This window comes from Podarcis melisellensis (assembly GCF_964234715.1).
Source record: "Podarcis melisellensis genome assembly, chromosome: 3".
In the NCBI taxonomy this organism is placed as follows: Eukaryota; Metazoa; Chordata; class Lepidosauria; order Squamata; family Lacertidae; genus Podarcis; species Podarcis melisellensis.
Window position 1 is genome coordinate 108,159,319 of NC_138530.1, and position 27,983 is coordinate 108,187,301.

At 44.6% G+C, this 27,983-nt stretch overlaps 1 protein-coding gene across 1 annotated transcript; it reads right to left on the minus strand.

The window, feature by feature from the left end:
* Positions 1-963: 963 nt before the first annotated feature.
* LAMP5 (lysosomal associated membrane protein family member 5) lies at positions 964-10,192 on the minus strand. Its single transcript, XM_081905625.1, has 6 exons — positions 9,661-10,192; positions 9,017-9,183; positions 8,044-8,175; positions 7,489-7,594; positions 3,087-3,275; positions 964-1,904 (listed from the first exon to the last, which is right to left on the minus strand). The coding sequence occupies exons 1-6, from the start codon at positions 9,725-9,727 to the stop codon at positions 1,726-1,728; spliced, it is 840 nt and encodes a 279-aa protein (XP_081761751.1). The 5' UTR covers positions 9,728-10,192; the 3' UTR covers positions 964-1,725.
* Positions 10,193-27,983: the final 17,791 nt, after the last annotated feature.

The window sequence follows — 27,983 nt, forward strand, 5'->3', positions numbered from 1 at the left end:
GGTTATTTGTGGGCCATAGGAATTTGTTAATTTTCTTCCCTTCAAAATATAGTCTGCCCCCCACAAGGTCTGAGGGACAGTGAACCAGCCCCCTGCTGAAAAAGTTTGCTGTCCCCTGTTCCGCACAGAACAGCACTTGAAGTTGTGGTAGTCTTATTTTATATATATATAAGATGTGACCGGTCCTATGCATGCTACTTATGCGCTCTTAATGTGCCATTTGGCCCCAAGACAAGCCTGATCCAGCAAGGGAGATCTTCAAATGTGTGTGGTGTTCATCTGAGCCACCTAAACTTGATGGAAGTGACTTATGCAGAAGATACGGAATTTCCCCTTCGTTGGCATTATTTTGCCACCCCTGAGAAGTGTGATGACCTGGAATGGGGCCAGCTTCTCTCAAGGAAACACCCTTACTCCACCTGCCGAAGGCCTTTGTAAGGGAAGCACTGATACGAGGTGCTCATTTACCAAATCCGCCTGACATTTTATTTGCATCTCATTATTTGTACAGAAGCAGAGGTCCCTTCCAAATGAATAAGAATGCCAATAAAATATTATTTTACATATTTATATATTTGCCTATGTTTCAAAAATACTCTGCATTAATCAACATAATTCAGGATTTATTGAGCGGGGTTTTTCCCCCATATATATATTTACACATATATATTTATAACACCTGAAGATATCTGCATAGTCATATGAACATTTTGTGGTTGTTGTCTTAAATGAAGTCATCATGGAGTGGTAGGCATTTTTTTTTTCAATCACAGTACATGCAAGGTGCTCAGCCCAGAAGCATTTCTCACTTGGCTTACAATAGCATGACGCTCTTATGTTTTGAGCAGCAACAACTATAAAGTTGTTCTGGTGCTAAAGCATTCCCATTAAGCAAAAAAACAAATTTCCCTCAAGCTAAGATCATGGATTCTTTTCTCTTCCCCCACCCACCCTGCCTGGTTGAGATGAACTTGAAGTGAAGCTGTGGCGGCTTAACGTAAGGTGAGCAGGATTTGGCTGGTATTTTTGTTTCTTCTTCAAAATGGCATCATTCCTTGGGGAATGTCTCCATAGGTTGCTATCCTAGATTCCCGGCTCCTTAACCATCCCTTTGCTCCCATAGGAAAAGTTGGAGCTTTGGGAATATAGGATGATGGGTTGGATCCAAAGACGCTTTTCCATGGATGGAAAAAGTCCTTCCATTCAAAGGAAAAGACTATGGCCCAGAGGAGGTTTTCATTCATGGAAGGATTGGAGATGATCTTCAGCAGTTTCTTTTTCTCCTTCAGCCTCCCATCCGTTTGTTTCAAGAAGCATAAAGGGCTGTAGGATAAAAGGGGGGAAATATCTCTTTCCTCACCCCTTCCATTAGAATTATGGATCTCCATTCCCAGATCATCAGATCCAACCCATCCTAGCAGCAGCTCAAGCAGTACTCAGAGCAAAAGATACACCTCCATCCTAATTTCTTCCCTCAGAACATGAATGGGAAGGAAGTTGCCATTTTACATCAATGGTCCTTCCAAGAAGAAAATGTTGCCTTGTGCTCTGAAGTACTGACTTTTGAGAAATGGCTGCTCCCGCTGCCCCCCGCCCCCACCCTTTCCTGCCCTCCCCCTTTTGGTCATTATAAAGTAGTTAAGTTTTATTTCATCACATGGGAGCCCCTGGCCTACAGGAGAAAAAAGTGCTTTTGCTTCAGCCGACTGGTGAGCGTGCCAGCTACTATCCCATATGTTTGTACTCAGATCTGTCTCGTGGGATTTGGACTTGACTTGCGGTCATTTTGAGGTGGAGATGGTAAACGCCGAGAGTGATCACAATAACAAGTCCCAAGATCAAGCCCAGAATGAGAGGAAGGGTTTCTTCCAACTGTTCTCTTTGGTCTACTGGGCACTTATGTTCTGCAATATAAATGAACAGAAAACAGGGAGAGGCAGCGAGACAGAGAGAGAGTTATTTTCTGTAGCAGTAAACATGAGCTTATATAAAACAAAATGGACTCTTTCCCATACAAAGAGCTCAAGGCAGCACATACAATATTCCCACAACAGCCCTGTGACGTAAGCCAGACTGAATACAAAAATATGGCCCAGAGTCACCCTGTGAGCTCCATGGTTAAGTGAGAAATTGGACAGTTTGGAGAACATAGGTATAATCCCTCTGGATCAGACCAATGGCCCATCTAGTCAAGCATCCTGTTTCCTGCAATGGCCATGATGGCTCCAGGAAGTTCACATGCAGGGGAAGAAGGCTGCATGAGGGAATGTCAGAGCAGACTGGGTGTCAGGGACTGGACATTATCGGATGACTGGTGGAGACCACTTCTCCTTCCTCCTGAACCTTCCAGAGAAGAGGAAGACAGTATAGATTTACAGCAGTGGTTTGTGGATGGTCACAGCTCAGAGGAAGATGAGGGGCAAAGTTGGGAAATAATGGGAGAAGAGGCGGGGGAAGCAGAGTAAAGCAGCTGGCTGACACATGATTACTAGAAAGCATTCCAGACCCTCCTTCTCCCAGAACCTGGCAAACATTGAAAGTAGGAGAGCAAAGGGCTTGGAGGCAAATGGCCCTAAGAGGCCACCATAAGGTGGGTACTGCTGCTGACGATTGAGGAGAGAAGGAGGGTGAAGTTTACTCAGAGCAATGCCATTACTCCAAGAGGCTACATTTCCAAGCCTCTCTCAGTTAATATTGAATAAAAGACATTGGTACAAGCTTTCCTTGTCTAACTATTCCTGGCAGCCTACCGTGGCGGGATCGGATTCCCTGACACTGGGGACACTTGTTTGTGCCCACAAATAATTTTATTTGTGAGTCAATGGTCCTTGATGGAAAAAGCATCCATTATAGGATAATGATGGGATGGGGGAAATCTGCTTATTCCTAGCTGAAGGAATACTATTCTTAGCCTTTGCCTGAGATTCCGGACAGGATAACTTATTCTTTCAAAAATAATAACAAAGAAGGTGTGTTGTGTCCCTTCTCCATCCCAGCTTTCCATGGAAACTGCCTGCTTTGCTGGTCAAGTGCTGCCACCTCATCTTTCCAAATGGTACCCAAACATTTCCCAGCAAGACCCTTACCTTCACTGAAGGTGAAATCGGAGCTGATGTCAAAGGGCTGAAGGCGGACCTCCGACAGCAAGAGAACTACAGATTTTTGATGGTCGCTGGAGGTCAAGGTGATTGTCTGCTGAGCTTGGCATTCGTAAGACTTCCCAGCTGGGGTGACTAAAGCAGAAAGATGGCGTGTGGTAGATGTGTGTTTCCCAGCTGCCAAAAAGAGAGAAATGTCAATGGATGAGAACTACTCCTATGGCTTGGCATCCTCAATGTTCCCTACTATTTGAATAGGCAATAACTTTCACTGGCCAGACTTAAGCCTGTTACCACCATGACCCATTTCCCCCCATTCCACTGGTGGAACACTGCTAGGGGACCATCTCAGTGATGGAAGTGTCATTCCACTTGCATTATCTTCCTGTCTGCTGACAGAGCAGTACTCGTGTGCCAAGGCCCTATGACCCGCAGTTCCCTAATGATTAACAAACACATGGACAGGAGCATTTTGGTTTATGGGATCAAACAGGCTACAACTTTGTTGGTTACAGATGTGAGTGGTTTGGCTTAGGCATTGGGTGGTGCCAGGCTATATTTTGATTCCTGCCTGTCTTCAGGGAGTCCATCTAAGGGTAAACCACCAACAGGGGGAGCCCTATGACTTACATCAAATAGGGACACCCCGAGGGATCCCTGTTGGGGTCATGGCCCTAGCCCACGTCTCGGCATCGGACAGAATCCATACCCCGGATCCCTTTAACAGGATACCCTTAATGAGGAGAAGCAGGCAGAGGCTACAACCTCCCCTTCCAACTGAACAAAGGGCCACCACGAAAGGTGTGTGGACTTAAACAACTTCCAGTGGTCCCTTGGTCCGCTTTCTGATGGGGCACGGACTGCATCCTTAGTTGCCGTCTTCAAACCTGGATTCCACCCACACAATTCATATTGATCAGACCAGCTTAATAGCCAGAAAATCTTGCTTTCCCTGAGCTGGACAGAGGCAGGGCTCTCTCATCCACTTAACAGTGCATTGGTTTCGTGTATTCTTTACACTCTGATGAGACCCAAAATTCCTCCGACTTTCTAGATTTGTGGGAAAGGCGAGAACCCTTTCCAGGACATTTATGGTACAGGCCTTGTTGTTGTCAATGATGGTGAATTGGGAGGGGGGTGGAGGTTAAGAATGAAGAAATATCCATGTGCAGAATTGCCAACATGTGGGGAATTGTGGAGAAAGAACCCCCTTTGTCAGAATATTTATAAATCATCATAAAGTGTTCATGTGTCCATATACCCTATTGGCATCCTTTGCACTTGGAAGACTAATGCACTTTTACTACGGCAGCAACTATTATTATTATGCTAAAGAATACCAACTATTAAGCAGATATGCAGCTTCGCCAGAAGAGATGTGTTGGCAACATCTTTCTCTTACTAGGTTCATCTCGGTAGTGGCGCCCGCCCTGTGGAACACCCTCCCATCAGATGTCAAAACGATAAACAACTACCTGACATTCAGAAGACATCTGAAGGCAGCCCTGTTCAGGGAAGTTTTTAATATGTGACATTTTAGTGTATTTTTCATGTTTGTTGGAAGCCGCCCAGAGTGGCTGGGGAAACCCAGCCAGATGGGCAGGGTACAAATAATAAATTATTATTATTATTATTATTATTATTATTATTATTATTATCTATACAAATGCAGCATATCACTCGTTTTTCTTTCTTATTTTAATTGCTGGAGGTATCCCCACAGCATCACTCAAAGTGGCATCACTCGTGCTGTGTCTCCTGAGGACTATTCTATTTCTATCTTCCCCAGGGCAGCATTTTAGCCTCGGACATGCCCTGTGAGATAAGATTGAGAGGGTGTGTGACTTGCCCAAGGCCACTCAGTAGGCATTGCAGCTGAGGCAGGATTTGAACGTGGGATCTGTACACCCAATATCCATCACGTTAGCCATTTGCGACACTGGTTCTCATAGCACAGCACTCTGAGCAAAACTGTACATAAATAATAATCAGGGATAATATTCCAAAATAAGACCTGAAACATATACAGATTTGTAAATGTGCTTAATTTTAAGTAAGAATAATGACAGTGAAATGTGCATGATGCTCTTATGATTACAGTAAGTCCATAAATCTTAATAAGTAGGGTTGAAATCCAAAAATAAAGAAAAATGAGTATTGAAATTACTGGCACATAACTGCTTAACTTATGCACCTATGTCCCACTGAACTGCTTTCTCTGGATTGAACCTATGCTCATTTACTTGGGAGTATGATTCTTTTGAAGTCAATGAGACTTACTTCTGAGTAGGAACATCTAAGATTGCACTTTAAACCTTCAAAAATTAAATCTTTTTTAAAGAAAACCCACAGCTAATCTATGTTTGCATGTGATGACAATTCCCAGTAAATTCATTAGTGCAGAGGCAAGGTGGATTTTCAAACCCTTTTGAAAACCAATCATGACTTCCCTCCTATACTTTATTTTAAAATGAATATGACTTTCAGCACAATTTATACTTAGGAAGGAGATAAATAAAACTTTGGCTTCAAATTTCTGAATATCAGGAAATATTCAAAAGCGATGAAATTTATGAACACTGGATGTGACTTTTGTTTGCTTCAATGCGACAAAAAGGGGGGGATCCCAGGATGTGGGGGAGCCACAGACAATCTCTTGCAGAACATCCTGCACTGCAGATATACACAGCAACAAATAGGGGCAGCAAGAGAACATCTAAGATCAGGTTGAGAGAGTAATGCTAGAAAATGAGACAGAATCATCTTCAACAGACAATCTACAGCAATGAAACAAAAAGCTGCCCACATCTTCTAGGGCATTTGGATGTATTCAGGATGAAGCAATCACCACCACCATTTCAGTGAAGGGAAAACTGAGGTGGCTTCGGGGTTGTTTTTTTAAAAAAGAGCATTTAGAAAGAACAGTCCCAAAGCCCAAGCAACAACAGGAAAAAAATAGGAGCTGGTTTTGTTATTTACATTTGAAGACAGGTTTAGTAGCCCAGTCTCTACGTTCTGAAGTGCTTGCAATAAGAGCATGAAATTCACCCATACCTACAAACCTGATTCTATAAAACTCAAAAATACTTTACACACGAAGCCTAAACTATAGGTACAAGAGACAAATCATATAGGCAGCAAATCCTTCTATTAAAGCTTTCACCGGATCACCTTTACCAATGGAGACCAGTAGCAATGGAGACCAGTGTTAATTTGTGAGTTCAGAGCACATTTCATTTTCTTAATAATATTTTTTCCCCTGTTTTAGTTCCGGCATGATGCTGTAAATAACCGATGTGGTCTTTTTTTTTCCTGCGATGAGTAGTAGCATGTAGCTTTTGGTTTTTAATTTACCATTTTGCACTTTCTCGTTAACACGCCAGAAAGACAACTCTATCGGAGGGTTTTTTGTATTTACATTTAATTAATTTATTGCTTTGGTCTTCAGAGAAACCATTGTAACTAGCCCTATCTGTTGAAAGGTTCGCATAGACCAGGCTTGCAGCCCGCTGGGAAGAACGTTTCCTTACAAAGCGAGCCTTACTGAGTTCAGTTTGATCGCAGCCGCACAACGCAATCCTAGGCAATGATAACTCAGTAGACTGAGACTCCCTTGAGTTGAGCAGGACTTACTCCCAAGTAAATAGGCATTGGATTGCACCCCCGTTTCTTTGTAACGTGTCGGGCCACCCCTTCGTTTCAAAAGGCTCCGAACTGACAGAAATCGGCTTGTAATCGGCAATCTCAAACTGTCGAATCCTTCATTCTTGAAAAGCGTGGCCTTGTTCGCCGTTTCGAGGCGGCCCAAAGGCAGAAGAAAGACGCCTCTAGAAATAAGTCGGTTTTGCGCACAGGGAAGGGACCTACCTTCCAGGAGGGCGCTGAGAAACAAGGCAGGCGGGGAGGGAGAGAGAGAAGGCGGGGATCCAGCGCCTAAATCCACCCGAATCCGGGCATGTGTTCAATCCACACAAGGGAAGGAGGGTGGTTTGAGGTGAAGGGATGCGGTTTTTATCCGCAGTGCGGGCTTGGGGGTGTAGAGGAATCTAGCCTAAGGTAGGCAAAGCGGACAAAAAACCGGAGAGAAGCGACGCTCCGTGTGAAAGCAGAGCGAGCTGGCACAATGACGCACAGGCCGGGGACGCAATCCGGACTTGAAGAGCCCACGAAACCAAGCCTGCATTTCGCTGTGTTGTGCTCTATGTTGTGTCCTCACACCCTAGCCCAGACACACACACACACCCGCTTTTCCAAGGAAGGTGATGGAGAACTCCAGGTCGCCTTCTTCCTCTCCTGATCCGCTGCCACCAAACAACCCCGCTCTCTAGATTTTCCTAGGCCTGCCTCTCTCTCTCTCTCTCTCTCTCTCTCATAGCACATCAGGACTTACGGTTAACCGCGTCCTTGAAGTAGGTGCGCTCAGAGCTGTCGTAGACGAACTGGACTTTGTTCATTTTCCACCAGGCCTCGGGCCCTGTGCTGGTGTTGCGACCCTCCTGTCGATTTCGGGGTGGAGGAGACCGGGGGAAGGGAAGAGGGGGAATAGAGAGGAAAGACAAACGGTTGATATTAAGGAAGCATCCCCTTGGGACCCTCCGCATCCCGTTTCGGCCTGGTGAGAACTTTGGTTGAGCTTTGGGAACCCTGCTGCGCCCTCCCAATAAATAAAAATGCTGCTCGATTTCTCAGATCTGTCATGGCATGAAAGAACTTAGAAGCTACGGGGAAAGAACCGCTTCGTGGGCCTTTAGTAACGATACTGTACGAACTAGAAAAATAAAAGACAATGCCATCCTGGTGTTTTTTGACCGCCCGTGTTCTCTGCCTCTCATTTTCTCTCTCACGCTCTCCCCTGTATTTACTACCGTCTCTCACCCCCACTCCTTTGACTCTTCCCGAGTTTCTGGGCTCCTACGCGGGTGACCCTGCGGTCGCCATTATTTACCTTGACAAAGTAAAGTCGCAGGGTGTAAGCTTTGTCTATCCAAAAAATCTGGAGCTCGGCTTCGTTGCTGCCGCATTTCCCCTGCTCTTCTGCTCCCCGGGAAAGCGGGATGTAGGCTTGCTCTGTGATCAGCTGGACACAAGGGCACAATAGGCTCAGTCAACGGAGAAGTCCAACGACCTCCCCGCACCCCGAAGTCCAACGACCTCCCCCCCCAAAAAAAACCCCTTTATTAAGGATTTTATCCGAGGCAAAAGGCTCTCAAAAAGACTGTCAAGGGAAACATGGAGGAGTCGACACCCCCCTTTTCCTGATGCTGCTATAACAACAACCCACAACAGATGGAATGAATACAGGTGCGTGCAGGGTCATAGAAATGAGCGGATTTCTCTGTTCACAGCCAGGTAGAATAATTGCCCATAATCTCTCCACCACCACCCGCCTCCCCGTCCCGGACGATCAAGATGGGCAGCTAGATATGGTCGGATCTCTTTTCCACTCCCATATGAAAAAGCATGTTTTATGCACTTATAAAAGCATTAAACCCAAGAATCTCCAGCAACAGATAGGAGCCAGCATTCCTTGGGGTGGGAGAGCGAGAGAGCGGAGGCGTTTATTCTCCGAGTACAATCTTTTCTCATTCCAAGCTTAACTACTTGCAAATTCGGTGTGGGTTGTTGTTTTTTTTAATTTTCTTCTTGTGTGTGGGGAGCTGGGGATCTGCATTACCTTAGCAACATCAGGCAAGAACTAAGGCGAACCATGCTTGGGATCCTCATATTCTAGATTATTCCTGCTTCTCCCTCCCTCTCAGTCACACAGTATTTCAAATCAACAAACATTTCAGAAATACTAAAGCTAAACCTTCCCGCTCTTTTATTGGATGACAAAATGCACAAAGTTGGTGGAGTCGGTGTGCGTGCGTGTTTGGAGAGAGATGGGGCAAGAGAGAGCTCGCGCGCAAGATCCTTACATCTACATAATTGCTGGCCCACACGTCATAGGGGACGATGAACTTCGCCGCGAATTCCGCCATAAGACAGGTCGTTCCATTTTCGCGAACTACAAAAATAGCCTTTTCGGGGTTCGAAGACAGGCCGGAGAGGTTCTCCACTTCTTGTTCTGCCCCGCTGCTGGCCACTGCGTTATAATATAAGAGATCACAGTCAGGAGGGGGCAAGGTTTTCAGGTTTAAGCTGCAAACCTATACGCATTTGTTAGCGACCAAGACCTATTCCTCAACCAGGCATTCTTCTGAGAAGGATTGCACTCTCAGTCACAAAGCTTTATTGAAAACGGGAGTTTCTTATCAGCGGTCAGTTTTTGTCTGATTATGTGGGTAGGAAACTACCTGTCTTTCTTAACTGCACGGCATTTCCCAACGAAAGCCCAGCCCGCTGATCGACATATCCTTCCCAGTAAGACCGAGGAGAGATCATAGTCATCTCCCCACAACCAACCGCAAGACACGCAGGGTCTTATGGCTGTTTCCCATTTCTCAGACGGCCCTCAAAGCAGGGGTGCTATTGATGCGCAGCCTAAATAGACAGACTCGCCAGAGGAAAGTAGCTCTGGTCGTCCGCCACCCGCATGGGAAAAGCAGGCATTGATACTCACATAAAAATAGAAGCAGTACAGGGAGTCTTAGGCTAGATGAGGAGGTCTCGCGCCTTCTCAGATCCATGCTTCCAAAGCAGAGCCCGCGAAGATGAAGCTGGGGATTTTTTTTTGCGGGGTGGGAGCTGTTCCTGGAAGAGTCTTTCCTCTTCGCTCGCTTCGCTTCCTGTAGTGTTGCTTGCGCGGAGGCGAATGCACTCCGATCACTTTCCTAAGCTCGAGTAATACGAGCTGCGGGAGGCGGGGTGTACGTGGAAGGCCGGCGGGAGCTGTCCAAAGTAACCTAGTGCTGAAGTGCCTGGTACTTCACGCTCTCCTCAGCTATGCTGCTGCAGCGTCGGAGAGCGAATACTGTAGAGGAGGGTCGCGAGAGAGCTGTCCAAAGTAACTTAGTGCTGAGGTGCCGCCGTTGGTACGCTTTCCTCAGCTATGCTGTTGCAGTGTCGGAGAGCGAACAGCCGAAGGTCGGAGGGAGCTGTCCAAACTAGCTGCGGATTGCAAATCGACATATAGGAGGGAACTCGATAATTTCCTTGCGCTCGTTGTGTCGCTGTTTCCGATTCCACCACCCCCTCCAACATTTACATTCACTGGGGAGTTCAGCCTTATATTGTCGAAGCCCAACAGCCTTTCCTCCTCCCGACATCCCTTTTCCAGAGGCAATGCCTCTTTTATTTATTTCACACCCTAGCGAGGCGAAGTTAAAGCGCTCTCCCGTTCCATGATCCTGTTTAGAAGTGGAGGAAGTGGCGGCGCTTTCCCTACAAAACAATTAAAGCGCTGCTTCTGGCGTGCTAGGCTCGGAAGTCGTCAGCTGACATCGACGGAGTCAAATATACCCTTAGAAAGGGGTCGAGGCGTCAATGAAGCGTGTTTATTGTAGCCACAAGGAATTGCTGCAGTTCCCATGCTCGGTGGGGATTTCGTGGCCGAGGAGAGGAGAGCAAGTTATCAATAACCTCTATTGTTGAGCCTGGTTGGCTTGATAGCTAGCTTGCTAGAATATCTGGCCATGCAGAAAATGAATACTTATGAAACAGGGAAAGACTGAACGACTAGCAAAGGCGTGAGGTGGGGCATGGGGGGTGGGAGGCCCTGAGAAAATAATACCTCACTCAAGTGAAACCAACTGGAGCAAGTAAACTTTCCTTCCAGCCTCATTGTCTCTCACAGGCACACACAGAGGGGAGGAATGCACCCTTACCGTTAACTCCTCAAATAGTTTACCCACATTGACAGGACAAACTCATCCGTAGGTGGATTTTATGAAATTAACTTGATTCCTCAAACAACTTCCCAGAGTCACGTGGTACAACTTTGCACTGCCTTTTGAAATGTCTTTCTGACTGGTTGTAATTAAGGGGAGTTTTTCTATACAGCTTTCAATAAGTGGTGGATTACATAATAGAGGCCAAGCAAGTCAACCCACCTGCAGTAGACTGGCTTCCACCTTTTGGCTTGATTCCATGTGACCACCGCCATTTTCTGGTGGGGGTTGACAGAAGCCTGGAGATCATCCAGACTGTGGAGTGCGTGCTAAGATGAGAAACATGAAAAGGTTTGCTCTGTGGAGCACTTAACATGGGATGTCAGTTTTAATCAGACAGCTTCACAATGTGTGGCCTGACAGTCTCTCTTATACCCCAGCCTTCTCAGTACACATGAAGAGCACATTCTATAAGGTCTCATGGACCCTCTTTTAAAGACCCTGTGTAGGCTCATGGCATTTATTTATTTTTTTGCTTCTATACCTTTATAGTCATAGTAAATATTTCAACACTTTACGTACCAACAGTTACTTATTTATATCAAAGACGTACAGCTGGACTTCTAGTAATTTATTTCACTTCCAATGGAAGGCTTGGCGTTAAATGTAAAACGCAGTAGATCTAAATGCAACTTTCCATAAATGGAGTTGTGTTAAGGTCACAAGCCTGTGCACATTTTACCTGGGAGTAAGCACCAGTGAATTCAATATTACATGATTCTCAGTAGAAATGTGTAGATTGCACTGTAAAATCTCAGTGAAACTAGAAGTGTCCCCAACACACGAAATATACTAGGGAAACCATAACTTTTTAAAAACATTGATTTAAACAATAAATAATGTTGATATATATATAGAGAGATTTATAAGTCCAAAAATCAGCATTTAGTGTTAGGGAATTGCATTTTTTTAAAAAAATGAAACAACCAGACATTTGTTGGAGTTGAATCACTGAATTGATTCATTGCCATTCTACTGCAGACACTAACTTGAAGCTGCCATCTCAATCTACTGCTTTAGTGTACCAGCTGCAGAATATCATCCCATCCAAATTATATGAATTTTCAAGCTCATTGATCCCTTCCCTAAAAATATATTGGACCAAAATTAGTTACCACAGTAACAAAGGAGGTAAATTAACCATTAATTAATTACTCTGCTGCATCTAATCAGATCCTTGTGTGATGTATGTTTTCATTACTGTGTGGGAAAGCTGCACATTTCAGGAAAGAAGTGACCCATTGGAACCAGCTCCCACATAATTATTTATTTGTTATCGCCAGTATTTATAGACTGCTTTTTGCCATAGAAAGTCACAAAGCGGTTTATGCAGCAAGTAAAATAAATCAATCAATGAAACAAAATAAAATATTTTAAACGAACAAAATCCACAGATAAAATCTCAAATCTGACAAATAGGCATAGTGTATAATAGGCATTCTGATATGACGCATGTACAGGAACATAGAATAGGTGCCTTCTGGTTATTTTTTGCTTTCTCATGCTGCGCATCTGTCTAGTGCAGTGTTTCCCAACCTTGTGCCTCCAGCTGTTTTTGGACTACAATTCCCATCATCCCTTGCCACTGGTCTTGCTAGTCAGGGATGATGGGAGTTGTAGTTCAAAAACAGCTGGAGGCACAAGGTTGGGAAACACTGGTCTAGTGCACTCATCTTTCATGGCAAAAGCTGAACCAAGAACATTTAAAACATAATTCTGCATGAAGGATTTCCCATAACCTAAGAGATCGTTTAGCAGTAACACATCAAACATGTGCTTGAAGATTAAAACACTGAACCAGCAAAACCTAATGAAGAAAAGAGAAAACCTCCTATTGATGGCAGTGTGCTAAATCGGGAGTCTTCTTTAATCGTTGTCCACATGTTTTGGTTGTGGTGGTGTTAGTAGATTGAGATGACATTGTTTAAACCATGTTTAAACCAATTTGTACATCAAATGGACAAGAAGGAAATAAAGCATGGCAAAATATGACTGAGCACCATGGGTTTTCTCATTCTTTGTCAAGTACTCAGTTTGTGCATTAGTAGAATAACGGCATACCCTCCAACATTTCTCCGATGAAAATAGGACATCCTATTCTATAATAATAATTTTACTATTTATACCTTACACAGCTTACTGGGTTGTAAAACATGATAAAATATTAAACATCAAAAGCCTTTCCTATACAGGATCACCTTCAGATGGCTCAGGGGTAAGATAACTCCATACCCTCCAACATCTCTCCAATGAAAATGGGGACATCCTAAGGAAAAGTAGGACATTGCAGGGTCAAATCCGAAACTGGGATGGCTTTTCTAAATCACACTTGGAAGGTCTGTAACAGCAACCATTATTAACACAACCATGCAACATATGGATGACTGGGGCTGCACAATCCTATATAGTTACCCAATATTAAGACAAGCTAACTGAATACCCAGAGGCTTACTTCTGAGTAGAAATGCATAAAATTGTACTATAAGGCTGAAATCTGATATTCACTTCCCTGGAAATCAGCTGCGTTGAACTAAATGGTACAGTCGTACCTTGGTTCTCGAATGCCTTGGTACTCGTATGTTTTGGCTCCCAAATGACAAAAACACAGAAGTGTTCTGGTTTTCAAACATTCCCTGGAAGCCAAATGTCTGACATGGCTTCTGTGGCTTCCAATTGAGTGCAGGAAGCCTTGGTTTTCGAATGATTCCGGGAGTCGAACAGACTCCCAGAATGGATTAAGTTGGACAACCAAGGTACCATTGTATTTACTTCTGAGCCCAAATGCCTTGGATTGCTGTGTAAGCATCAACCTTTCAGCCTCTTGGGATGGAGTTTGGTGACTCAGCTAGATCTCTTTCATTGAAAACCAAACAGGGAAAACTAAACAATAGCCTATCTGTCAGAGGTTAAACAACAACAACAACAACAACAACAACAATCTTTATTACGGTCCAGGGACCCAACAAATCATTACAAAGCAATACACAATTCATACAGCCTACCTCCAGGTTAAACAATAAAACGTTAAGCACTTTTTGAGCCTTTGAAATGTTTCACACACATTGCATAGTTTCTTTAAAGCAACTCTTCTCATGCCTCACTTTTGTATCCTAAGCCCAAAGAAACTCATAGCAGTATATGTGATGTTCTCTCTTATCATCAATACAAGTCTCTAAGGTAGTTTGGGATATGAGAGAGAGAGTGGCTAGTCCATTGAGTTTCATGGCTGAGGTGGGATGCAGGGTTCCACTGCCATCCATGACTTGATAGTGGATGGAGGACTTGACCTGGCATGTGTAACAGAGACTTGGTTGGATGAAGCAGATGGGCCTGTCCTTGACACTGCTTTTCCACCAGGTTTCTCTTACACACAGCAACCCAGGCCTTGTGGGTGGGTGGGTGGGGGGGGGGTTGAAGTGATTTTTAGGAAGTCATTAGTTTGCACCAGGCATCTTGGTCTTGAAAGACCTACACTGGCTCCCAGTACGTTTCCGAGCACAATTCAAAGTGTTGGTGCTGACCTTCAGAGCCCTAAATGGCCTCGGTCCAGTATACCTGAAGGAGCATCTCCACCCCCATCGTTCTGCCCAGACACTGAGGTTCAGCACCAAGGGCCTTCTGGCGGTTCCTTCCCTGTGAGAAGCCAAGTTACAGGGAACCAGGCAGAGGGCCTTCTCGGTAGTGGCACCTGCCCTGTGGAACGCCCTCCCACCAGATGTCAAAGAGAAAAACAACTACTGTACCAGACTTTTAGAAGACATCTGAAGCCAGCACTGTTTAGGGAAGCTTTTAATGTTTAATAGATTATTGTATTTTAATATTCTTTTGGAAGCCGCCCAGAGTGGCTGAGGAAACCCAGCCAGATGGGAGGGGTATAAATAATAAATTATTATTATATTATTATTCCTTGATCCTAGTCTAGTGCAACATTCTGACCACTACACCATGCTGAGTGACCCATCTTGAATCTGTTTACTGAAGACGACTTGTTTAGACAACGCTGGCAAACGTTAAAGCAGCATGGATTTGGTTTCATTGATGTGAAGATTAGCTGCATCCTGGGGAAATGTCCCTCAACACCTGTCTCACAGTAGAATAATGACGCAAGCCAGTCTTAAAGGCTTAAGCAAAGATATACAAATGGCTCCGTACTGCAGCCAAGTAACCTTGGATGCGTTCTGTGCTCTATGTACTGAGATTTCTGTGTAAGATAGAAGCTTAATGAGCATTGCTCATTGAGGAAAATCCAACCATTTAATTAATTGCAATGAGGGGAAAGGAAAAATAAATAAACCAGCAGTAAACTCATTTTCATTTCTGCTGGTGCTTTAAAGAAAGCCAATGGTCAAGATATTAAAGGTGGAAGAACTGAAAAGGCAAAATTGCCAAAGGTAACTAGACAAATATATGCACAGTCAATTTTATGAAAGTGAAGGAGACTATTCAAGCTCTTTTATGTCATAGTACTACAACCTTTCAAAAACCTGGCCTGGGCATCTTTGGTGTTGCTGCCACAACATGCCCCCCACTCACATTGTCATTTCAAGCAGATGCTGTCGTAGATACTACCATTCTCCGAATGAATCTAATTCCGTCAAGGGGAAGAAACAGACCAATAAAACAAGGCATTTTATGGCTGCGTTCAGTGCAGAGAATAAAAGGATCCAATGTCATCTGTCCACGGATCAGTAGATATTTTGCTTAAGAAAGGCAGCTGTTTAATGTGTCGATTTAGCAGCAAGCACTAAAACTGGTGGAGGAGAGAAGTCAGCAGCAAGGCTGTATACCTGGGCGTAAGACTATGAGCTGGTTTTGGGAAGAAAAGGAAAACAAGAAAGGAACTCCCACATAACTTGATGAAATTATAAAGAGGCACACAAGGTTTGTGAGCTGTGAGTGGTGGCAGAGGCAGAGGTGAATGGCTGCACTTCTGACTTTTGCAAATTAAGGAGGCTAGTTTCAACACATGCCCATGCATTACTCTCAAGAAGCACTATATGGTGGAGGGTAAATTTGAGGCAGGCAAAAATACTAAAGGAGCATACAATAGCAGGTTCAGCCATATGAGACATTCCTGAGGGCCAGGCAGAAAGGGCCAAATTCAGCCCCTGGGTGTGAAGTTCTATGCCTCTGGCATAAAGAACAGTGATAAATGCAGGCGGTATTCAAGCTTCCCTTTGAAATCTGTGCTTCTGGAGCAGAAAAAATGTCTACCAGATATTGGGATGAGCATATCTGTCCATTTCAGTTTTTCTGTTTCTCATTTTTCCTATCTTGACTTCAGTTCTCCACATATGCTGTGTTACTTTTATTGTTGTTAGCTGCTCTGAGTCCAACTTTGGCTGGGGAGGGCAGGATATAAATAAAATTTTATTATTATTATTATTATTATTATTATTATTATTATTATTATTATTAGTTTATTTATTTATTTATTTTTTACAGCAGGTGGCATAAACATAAACCCTCCATATTCAAATTAACCAGCATTTAGTGCAAATTTCTCATGATATATAGGCAACTCCCCACTTGCATGGGGGATACGTTCCAGCCCCCCCCCCCCATGTGCATAAATGAAATGCACATAAGTGGGGAACACCCTCTAAAAAGCTTCCAAACTGCTTTTACCCTGTGGCACCTCCAGTCTCTTCAATTCTGAATAAATTCAGTGACTTTACACTTGCTTTAGTTCCCCCCTCTTTCTCTCCCTAAAATTGAGCTTTTTCCTTTGCTGAGAATTTTACCTTTGGCTTTTTGAATTTCTTGTGGATGATATCACTTTGCTTCCTGTCTTTGTTTTTTGTACCTTTTTTGATGGAAGGGATAAGCTCCATGACTTGGTTCCTTTCATGGCTTTACTTTCCCCACACCTGCTGCCCCGCCTTTGCCAGATCGTCAGAGCGGGGACCTAGGGTGATTTAAGAAGTATCAGAAATACCTTCTCCTTTTATACCTTTGACTCCAGATTTCCAGAAAGGACACAGAACAGCACGCTTGAGCCTACTGCAATAGAGTATCTGTATCGCTGCTGCTGAGCAGGGTAGATTGGCAGCAAAGAGAGCTCCCATAGGTAAAGGTAAAGGACCCCCAGATGGTTAAGTCTAGTCAAAAATGACTATGGGGTTGCAACGCTCATCTCACTTTCAGGTTGAGGGAGCCAGCGTTTGTCCAGAGATAGCTTTCCAGGTCATGTGGCCAGCATGACTAAACTGCTTCTGGCACAATGGAACACTGTGACGGAAACCAGAATGCATGGAAACACTGTTTAACTTCCTGCCACAGTGGTACCTATTTATCTACTTGCACTGGTGTGCTTTCAAACCACTAGGTTGGCAGGAGCTGGGACAGAGCAATGGGAGCTCACTCCGTCACAGGGATTCGCACCGCTGACCTTCTGATCGGCAAACCCAAGAGGTTCAGTAGTTTAGACCACAGCACCACCTGTATCGCAGAGGCTCCCATACACCATTTTGGAATCCATAAGTTGTTTTTTGTTAAGCCTTTTTAGCCTTCATTTCTGGACTTTTTGCTCTGGGGAGGGTCTCCTCGTGCACCACAAAGGCTTTCCAGCTCTTTCCCACCATTTCCATGTTTCAATTGAATTACATATTTATTTCCTGGCACTGCACATATGCATGGTTGTGTGCAAGTCAATCGCGCCTAAGTGCGGGGTGCCTGTGCACATTTTTACATGCAATTTTGCTTAGCATTCACATTTTTACAAAGCAACCCCCCCCCCAAATTATGCATTTTGCATGCTATTTTCACTATCTGCTTATCTATACACCCTTTATCCCAGTATATGCACTTCTATACATGCTACTTGGTTGGATAATTGCACCACAAACGCAGGGAAGAGTAAATTTCGAAGGACGGTTGCATTTTGGATCATGTGATGTCTCAGAAAGTGCAGATTAGGTAGTATCAGCTTTGAATACATACTGAAATGAATGTCTTCCCATATCCCTGGAGATATATATAGCCAAATGGAACTTCAATATTGGTATTTGAGCACCCTTTCGCTTATTTCCACCACTGCAATTCCTGCTGGTGCTCCTCCTTCAATCTTATGGAATGAATTATGAACTGAATTTTGTACGGAAGATCAGGTTGCTCTAATAAGCAATGACACAATGTGACTAATGGGATGGCTTTGCACTGTGATGTATAATGTGATAAACACCACCCGTGTTCAGTGATGCCATCTAGAAGAATTGGATGTCATTATGCGCTTATGCTACTTAAGAATTGATTACATTAGCGAGCGTAATTAGTTTTTAAACATGGAAGAACTTTGTGGATGGCTGCTGAAAAAGATCATCCCAAAAGGAGTAGACTCTTCTCTAAAAGAGAATATGGAGTAGAACATAACAGAATAAATTAGATTATGCTTTTCAGTAAACGTGTTACAATACACTTCTTACTGATTCTCGTACATTAACCCAAGATGATCTTCCACAGATCATTTCTGCAACAGGCAATCAAAAATTGAGGAACACATCTTCACACATTCTCCACTGCAAATTAGAGGGGCAATCCTATGCACCCTGGAAGGATGGCTGAGAAGCTGAATGTTGCTCCATGCCTCCCTTGCCCGAGAGTACGATTTGTGAGCAGCTGCTTCCTCAATGGAGCAACAGAAGTTCTGCCACTGTTCCCGCATAATTGGTGATGATTCAAAGGCAGTAATGCCAGCAATAGTGTGTGTTGGGTGCAGGTACGGGAAGGTCTTGGATAACTAGGGTCCCCATTCCCTTGATGTGCTTCCAGAAAAGGCAATCAATCAATCAATCAATCAATCAATCAATCAGATAGCCTCAGAACTGGTTTATTTATTTTCTCTCCCATTAGTTTCAATGGAATAGGAGGGGCGTGAATACATATTGGAGGATGGGCTGGAAAATTTGTGTCCCCCCCCCCAAATATTCCAGTGTGGCTATGTCTCATGGGCCAGGGATTGGCTTCACCTGCTGAGCAGCAGCCTGAAGGTGAAGTGACTCCACCTGCTGCTGATCAGCCTTCTTGCTCCTGATGAGAACCAGCTGGCTCCAGATTTCTTAAGCAGGGTTTCCAGCTTCAGTCAGTTCCTGGAAACAACATTTGTAGTTCCTGACCAGACCTTGCTGCTTCTTGCTTCTCATAACCTTGGAACCTTGGCTTTCTTGACCCACAGATTGTCTGACTATGTGAAATGAGATACTCCTGACCTTAGGACTGGACTGGGCTTTGTATATGGTCTCTGCCTCCAGGCAGAGAGACTCCAGACCCCCCTGAGACTCAGCTGGTTGGCTGACTTCTACCTCCACTGAACTCTGCCATGGCTGGCAACACAGGAATTCAACACTATGGGCTAAGGATACAGCAGAAGTTCCACCATGATGTTCTCCTTCCCAGGTAAAAAGAATTACTCTGTCCATTAGTCAAGTGTAGCCTGATATTGATAGGTGTAGGACTATGGTTAAATTTACATGTGTGAGAAAGCTATTTCCCTCCAGTGGTATTTTCTTTGAGCTGTGAAAGAGCTTGGCACATTAGATTTTTAGATCACTCTGCAACAGAAGAACAAGAAGGGAGCAGGCATAGGAAGGAGCGGTGTGTTCTCTTCCCCATCAAAGGACAAATGCCTAAAAACATCTGCCACATGGCAAATGATTCATCTGACGATACTTGCCATTCAAGGACTGTCCCTGGCTCCATGCCACTGCAGTGCATGGCTGCCCAAGAAAAACCACTTACGTATGTGCACCAGCTCTAACCCAAATAAACAGCTAGCCAAACTTCCCAACATGTATTCAAAAATGGCGGCTTTCTCCATCAAGGTTCGTTAATTCTCTTCTTCATTTTAGGACCACTCATATCTGATTAAACACAGTTGGTCCAGTAACATTGACTCCTCTCAAAAGGTGACATCACAGGCTTGTAGGTGATTTTTCCAGCCCTGTTAAATTTTTCACACGCCCTTGAACTGCACCTCCTAAAAATACTCCACCCAATGTGGAGTTTCCCATTTGAACAGACAAATGTGGAAGAGGCAATATGCTGCCCACAGGGGGTGTCTTTCAGAATAGCAGCTTGTCTGCAGAATAGGTTCGAGGTCCCCGGAAAGAGAGAAAACAGCAGCCCTCATCCCTTTCCTCAGTTAATAGTTGCCGAATGCAGCAGTCGAAACAAAGGTTATTGGCTTCTATTGACGGAAAGATAGCCGTGATTTACAATGTAATTTCCAAACTTGATGGGGTGGAACTGAAGTCTCCAGGTCTTGTCAGGCTGGACAAATGGGAAAGAGAATGGCATTCTACACTAGCTGTGCCTCACTTTGGTACAGGACAAAGCCGTTTATAAGATTCTAAGCAGGTGATTTATGCACACTGATTTCAGCACTTAAGGATATTGCTGTGCTTGACAATATCACTGGACAAATATGGAAATCTTTATTTAACAGCTACTGTGCAAAGAAAAGAAAGGGGGCCGTACTATTAAGGTGGTCTGACAATATGGAGAGAACAGAGACTTCCAGGGGAAATTGTCTTGATAATGTAAGTAGCAGAGCTTCTCTGTTGGCAAATGGTGAGCTCTGTAAGATGTCTTAAGTATCAATGCAAGTAAAGATGACACGCCCCCCTGTGCTAGAATTCACACTATGCCATATAAGCCATCAATGGAACTTAGCTGGAAATTCATATTACTTACATGCAGAATGTCCCATGTTCAATTGCAGCTGTCTCCAGTTAAATGTAACACGGGATTTGGGTGCTCACTATCATATTACAACTACTGTGGTACCTCGGGTTACATACGCTTCAGGTTACAGACTCCGCTAACCCATAAATATTACCTCTGGTTAAGAACTTTGCTTCAGGATGGGAACAGAAATCATGCAGCCGCGGTGCGGCGGCAGCGGGAGGCCCCATTAGCTAAAGTGGTGCTTCAGGTTAAGAACGGTTTCATGTTAAGAGCACACCTCCGGAATGAATTAAGTGCTTAACCGGAGGTACCACTGTACTATAAAGGGTATTAAGCATAGAAATTGATCCTGGATAATTTCGGACTCATTGTTAAAACCATGTTTATGGAAGACAATCTTACTCGGCTATGAGTGATCGCTGAAGAACACCACTTAGTTTAAGCATTGGATAGGCATAGTCTTGGTCAGAGGGGAGGTTGTAGCTTCTGCCAGGCCCCTCTGAAATGGGGTACCCCATTAAAGGGAACCACGGGAGATGCTTTTGTCTGGACGCCAAGGTGGGGGATGAGGGACCACAGCACTCCCTGAGTGCAGTCCAGTAAGGGAGTTACCTCTTGATGAAGGTCAGGGACTCCGTCATTTCTGGTTGACCCCAAAATTTATTGCGGCAGGTGAGCCAGAAAGGGTGGGGTCTACCCAATGCCTATGCCAAACCTTTTACATCTGCAATCAGTAATGTTGTGGACTGATTTCACCCAAATATTGGACTGAGGAGTAGGGGGGAAGCCTTGCCATGCAATTCTGCATTCAAAGAAAATTCTGTTTCATCTTCTTTCCTGTTGTGTACAGTGGTACCTCGGGGTGCTTTTTGCCGCTTCCACACACGTACATGACGAGCGGCAAAACCCGGAAGTAACGCACTCTGTTACTTCCGGGTTGCCATGGAGCGCAACCCGAAACCACTCAACCTGAAGCACATTCAACCCGAGGTGTGACTGTATTCTGCAAAATCCTTTAAAAATTCTACATGCTACATAAAAACAAGCCATTGACATCAAGGATTTCTCCATCTCCCTAAGTTCTGTGCACCAAATGTGCCCCCCCCCCCGTATGTGTCAGGGACTGGGGCAGAGGAGGAACGGTGGAGACTGCCTCCCCAGCCTGACCCTTCCAGAGAGGAAGAAAGTTCAGAATTACAACAGGGGTTTGAGGGAGGTCACAACTCAGAGGAATATGAGGGGGAAAGTTGGGAAATAATGGGAGAGGAGGAGGAGGCAGAGCTGGAGCAGCTGGCTGACACATTATCACTGGAAAGCATTCCAGACCCACCATCTCCCAGAACCTGGCGAGCCTTAAAAGTAGGAGAGCAAAGAGCTTGGAAACAGATGGCCCTAAGCAGCAACCGTACGGTGTGTGTGTGTGCCGTTGACGAATGAGGAAGTGGGAGAAAAAGGGGGGTGGAGATTTACTCAGGACAACAAGGCTGCATTCTCAAGCGCCTCTCTGTAAATATTGAATAAAAAGCACATGGTAGGGACTTTTCCTTGTCTTATCCATTCCTGGCAACCTGCCGTGGGGGTTGGTTCCTCTGCCACCTGACAATATCTAAATCTGACCCTTGGGGCTCTCCAAGCCAAGCCTCCTCCTGAGGCCACACCCCTCAAGTGCTGTTGAATGGCTGGAATGGGTTGTTGAACTCGGATGATGTTTCTTGCTTTCCTGAATGAAGCTGTGCATGTGTGGAGATGAAGAAACCTTAAGCTTTTCCATGCCTGGAATGTAAACCTATTGCACAAGGGTAAAATCCACACCTGTTGTTTCCATCCTCTGTGTGTGTGTGTGCGTGTGTGCGCGTGCGTGTGCGCGCGTGCGTGTGTGTGTGCTTCTGGAACCACCCCACTCCCTGGTATGTGGTTCCTCGTATGGTATACTTCAGGGAATGCACCCCTTTGGCAAAAAAAACCCATCCCATACAAGTGTAATTGTGGCTCTGACCCACACTACGTGTAGGTAGAACTTTTGACAGAAAGCAGGGAGAGCAATCTTGGTTAATACCCCCTTCCTTGGCAGCCTGTTGAAAAGCTGTTGCAGAGGAGCCGGGGGCCCTTTGGAACAGCATGGGACATGGGTGAAATTCTTCTCCTCTCCTTTCTCCAGCACTGGAGTTCCACTGGAAGTCATTCGCTTCTGCAAGCCAATGGGCAAGTCTGGATCTAATAGCCACTGCATCTGAATATTCGCTGTTGACACAGCATTGGTGATTGTGCAACACTATAGGTTTCAATAGTTTTAGCTTTATAGTAGCAGGTAACATTCAATGCTTAATTTCTAGTGTAGCTTAATTTCTGGATTGACTTCAGTTCCAGTTCCAATTGTGAGTCCTTTCTTATACTTCATATAAAAATGTGAATGGCTGAGGCTCTAGCTACCTGACAAAATGGGGAGGGAACAAATAAGATGCAACAACATTCCTAAATATCTAAATTTCCCCGTGTGCTAGTTAAACAGTACGTAAAAATCTTCCAGTTTTCTCCAGGGATTCAAGAGAGTGCTTTTGCACCTATATAATTTAAAATATTTGAATATTGATTCCCAAATAAGCTTAGGGGGTCATGGGATAAGAGGACAAACCCTCTTATAGATCAGTAATTGGTGAAAGAGCAGGGAGCAGGAAGAAAAATGTATTCTTAAGTATCTGCACAGGTCTGATGGAATCGGAAGGTTTTCAGCAGGCATTTACTAAATGTTGAAAAAAGAATCTCTGCTGAATATCAGCAGAGTATTTCACAATTGGTTTCTTGTTGCTGTCAAATGAGCCTCACTGATTACCCCAAGTTATTGTGGATGGTAAAGGCAAAAGTGGGGTTGTAAGGAACTCCAAAAGGGTCTCTTCAAACTGGGTGACTGGCCAGTAAAAGGGCAAATCGAATTCACCGTAAACTGATGCACATTACAAGAGGGGATTTGTGTTCCCATATAAACTAATGGGACCTAAACTGGTGCTCTTATTGATCTACTACAACATTACTTTTCTCACTCCCAGTCATGTCAATTGCAGGTTATTGATCTTTATTCTGCTTTCCGTTTTCTCTTTCTCATGCTGTTGTATTTTCCTTATTGTTTCCTCTTATTTATGTTTGTATCCACCCTTCTTCCCAGTCAAAAGCATGCATCCAGGTTATCCATGTTTGTTTTGAAACCCCTTCCCCTCCTCCATCATCATCTTCTTCACACCTGGTGGTGACTGACCTGGAAAGCCATCTTGAATGGAAAGTTTGATTAACATCTTAAGCCTGCATGTAGCTTCTGTGAAAAGGGCAAATTCCACATTACAGATAAAGAGGAAAAGAGCCAATATCATAATAATGCCACTTCCGAACTGGGGAGGAGATGGTGTTGTGGGCTTCACGCCCCCAACACGCGTGCGGAGGCTGGCTTCCAGCCCCTGCGCGATCAGGGGAATCCTCGGGGCTGCGTCGTTCCCTGAGCCAGCCAATCGGCTGGCTCGGGGTGTGTGGCTTGCCTCACTTAAGGCACGTGTGGCACTGGGATCTCCCTCTTTTGGCTGCTCAGCTGCTGAGGTTTCCCACCCACCCGCCCTTTAAGGTTTCCCTTCTGACCTTGCTATGGACCTCGGTCGGTCACCGTTAAGGGGCCTGGTAGGAATTTTTTCCACTTGGCAAATTGGCACCAGCCATTTGGTTTTTCACCTACCTCGTAGCAAATCGTCACAACTCCTTTGGTTTTGGCAGTTAGGCATTGGTAGGGGTATTGTTATGCAGATGTGTTGGGGGGGAGGAGTGCCATCACCTCCCCCAAATATTGAAGGGTAGTCCGGTAAAGGATTCTGGGGGGCGTGGACTCATCTGAAGCCTATGGAGGCCAGGGCCTAAAGCGCACCCCCGAGCGGTGACCCCTGGGAAGTCCCTAGTTGATGTGCATCTCAGGGCCCCCCCTGCTGGTGTTAACCCTTCCCGGTCTTCAAGCAAACGGGCTGAGGCCGGATAGTCGGATAGGACCAATGCCTAAGCCAATACCGCTCTTTACCTATAACCAATAAAGTTGTGGCCAATTTTAGCCCATTAACCTCAAATAATGGTGTCACGTGTCTTTATTTCTACTGGTGGGAGGCAGGAACTCACCACACAACTTTATACATAATAACTTTAACTTTATACTGCACATTTTACACTGTACAGACTTTTGTTTCCTACCTCTCTCTAAGAATATTATATTGCAGAGTTGTAAAAGGGCAAACAAAATGATCAAAGGGTTGGAGCAATTTCTGTATGGGGAGAAGTTACAAAAGTTTCAACCTTTTTAGTTTAGGAAAGGGGTAAATAATTGGGGGGGTATGATAAAATGATGTGGAGAAAATGGAAAGACTACTAACTGTAGCAGGCATTGTATTTCTGTGAGGATTGCAGTCTCTCTAAGCAGGCAGCAGGAGCACATTGGGTGCAAGGGCAGATCAAACTAATGCTATTGTGATTGCTGAAGATGTAAGGTTTTCAGTCCTTCAGTCACGCAGCCAACAATTAAAGACATCACAAAGGAAGGCTTCAGTTGCTTGGGAAACCGTGTGATACAAAGGTTGACCGTGGTCACTCCCTTCCTGTGTAGGCCAGCAGGACGGATGGCTACAGCAAGGCAGGTTAACCAAATAACAAATTCAAATTCAAATTCAAATTTATTTACGGCTATTAGCCCATAAGATATGTACAAACATAAAAGCACAGAAGCATAAAAAAACCAATACATCTAACAACAGAAGGGGAACACCACGATGCAAGGGTGGGTCATTGAGCAGTGACAAATAACAGCTTGGGGCCCGGAAAGATCCAAGGGACGGTTCACAGAAAAAGGAGAACTGGAGACGAGATCCAACCAAATAACAATGATAAGAAAGGATTTGTAAGATACAAATGTGCTCCTTTTAGTAATGCCAGAAGAGTGTTGTTGATGGATTTCAACCCAGGATCAGTTTTGTATGATATTTTAAAAGTAAAGATTGAGATAGGTCAGTGGGATTTCCAATGAAAATGCACTGGGTCACAGCCAGAACGTTTTCTTATTGGAGATCCATAACCTAGAAATGAATTACAGGTTAAAATTAAAGACAGGAGTGATAACCTGTGGGTCAGAGATGGCCGAGCAAGTTCTGTGAAGTAGAACTTGCCAGGAACTGCAGTTTTACTTAAGTAGGGATCTGCAAGGTGACAGTCCTGATTAGACAAATTGTTGCTACTGGCAATAACAATTTAGTGTTGTGCATCATTATTCTTGTGGGTTGTTTTTTTTACAGGTTTCATGTCTTCTTTTTATTCTATCTGATTTTGTTGAAAACTGTCCTGTGGCTTGTGCCAAGGGTGGCATACGTGTCACCTAAACAAATAAATATTGGGATCTGATTGGGAGATAAAGCACTCTTCCCTGATTTTCACAAAGTAATCTCTAAAGAGCAGAAACAGCGCTTTATCTACAGAGCTCTGCCCTGGGATTGTAATATAAAATCCTTGCCGCTGTTCAGAGTCCCTCTCTAAAGGGTTTTCTCTCTGGTCTCAGTACGAAGCACTGTGGCACCGAAACTGGAGACAAGTTCTCTGCTTCCTCTTCCAGAGTAGAAGGCAGCATTTCTCGCCTCCACAGTGCTGGAGCGAGGGGTGGGAATGCTGACTTTTGTTAACATTTTGGTCTTCCTGATTTCTGACTCTTCTGGTTGTTTTAGCCATTTCAGCAGGGTCCATTAACTTCATCTGCCATTCTTCTCTAGTAGGAACGTTGTCTTCTTTAACAATGGGGGAAAATTTATAACTTATCTTAAAGACCATTGCAAACAGTTGAAATTGTTAGTAGGATTGGGATAACACTTGTAGTTTAAGGGTGAATTTTGGACACAATGGAAATGTAAAAGATTTGAGGAAATGATTAACAATAGGACCCACAAAGGGGAGGAGGGAAGTCCAAGAGATTAGTTGGAATTTTGTTTTTATGATTGATATATTTCTGTAAGATTTAAATTTGAAAAACCAAATAAATTTAAATAGGGAATGGTGCCTTTTGTCCTTAAAGAGCAAGCCAGGGGATTTTAGATTGATATTCGCACTAAACCCCACAGTGCTCAGTTGAGAAAGAAATACTACTACTACTGCTACTACTAATTATACTCCACCCATCTGGCTGAATTTCTCCAGCCACTCTGGGCAGCTCCCAATCGAGTGCTAAAAACAATACAGCATTAAATATTAAAAACTTCCCTAAACAGGGCTGCTTTCAGATGTCTTTTTAAAAAAGGATAGCTGCTTATTTCCTTGGCATCTGATGGGAGGGTGTTCCACAGGGTGGGTGCCACTACTGAGAAGGCCTTCTGCCTGCTTCCCTGTAACCTCACTTCTAGCAATGAGGGAACTGCCAGAACGCCCTCGGCGCTGGATCTCAGTGTCCAGACTGAATAATGGGCATGGATACGCTCCTTCAGGTACACACCTGTCTGCCTGCTCTTTTAGCATGAAGGACAGCATTTCCATCATCCCTCACTCCCTACCATGATTCTTTGGAGTGTGGTGGTAAGGTTGGTTTGGAGCGCAGTGGCAGGGGTGATTGATTTGTGTCTCTGAAACAGTCTCAATTTCACAGCCACCCTGCCCCTGTCACAATCCCAGTTTGTGGCAGCGATGCTGCTGTGGGAAGGCCAAGTATGTGTCAGATATTGGACTCAAGAGGGTGAGAGGGAGGAGGAGGAATGGAGGAGACACCCCCCCTTCTCCGGATGCTGCAGGAAAAGAGGGAGGCAGCCTCGATTACAGCAGGGGTTTGAGGAAAGTCACAGCTCAGAGACAGGCGAACAGAAGAGCTGGGAAGTGTTAGAAGAAGGGGGTGGGACTGCGGCAGGGCAGCCAGATAACAGGCTGCCAGTGGAGAGTATTTCTGATCCCCCTTCTCCCAGAACTCGGCATTCATTAAGAGTGCAGGAAAAAAGGACTCGGAGACATTTGACCATGAGTGGCGACCAGAAAGGGGGATGCTGTTGCTAGGGAGCCAGTGTGGTGTAGTGGCTAAGAGCAGTAGTCTGGTGAACCGGGTTCGCTTCCCCGCTCCTCCCCATGCAGCTGCTGGGTGACCTTGGGCCAGTCACACTTCTTTGAAGTCTCTCAGCCCCACTCACCTCACAGAGTGTTTGTTGTGGGGGAGGAAGGGAAAGGAGAATGTTAGCCGCTTTGAGACTCCGTAGGGTAGTGATAAAGAGGGATATCAAATCCAAACTCTTCTTCTCTTCTTCTTCTAGCGAGGAAGGAGGAGGAGCCCAGTTTGGAGCAACGCCGTTGTTAAAGCTTGTTGCGTTCTTTTGTCTCTTGCTATTATGATAGAAGA

What these genes read in the sequence shown, in the direction of transcription:
- LAMP5 (XM_081905625.1), bottom strand. Translation starts at nt 9,727, where the DNA reads ATGGATCTGAGAAGGCGCGAGACCTCCTCATCTAGCCTAAGACTCCCT. An exon ending in GGGCCAGCAATTATGTAGAT is followed by an intron (nt 8,176 to 9,016) that starts GTAAGGATCTTG and finishes CCTTGTGTCCAG; the next exon opens with CTGATCACAGAGCAAGCCTA. An exon ending in CTTCAAGGACGCGGTTAACC is followed by an intron (nt 3,276 to 7,488) that starts GTAAGTCCTGAT and finishes TCTTTTTGGCAG; the next exon opens with CTGGGAAACACACATCTACC.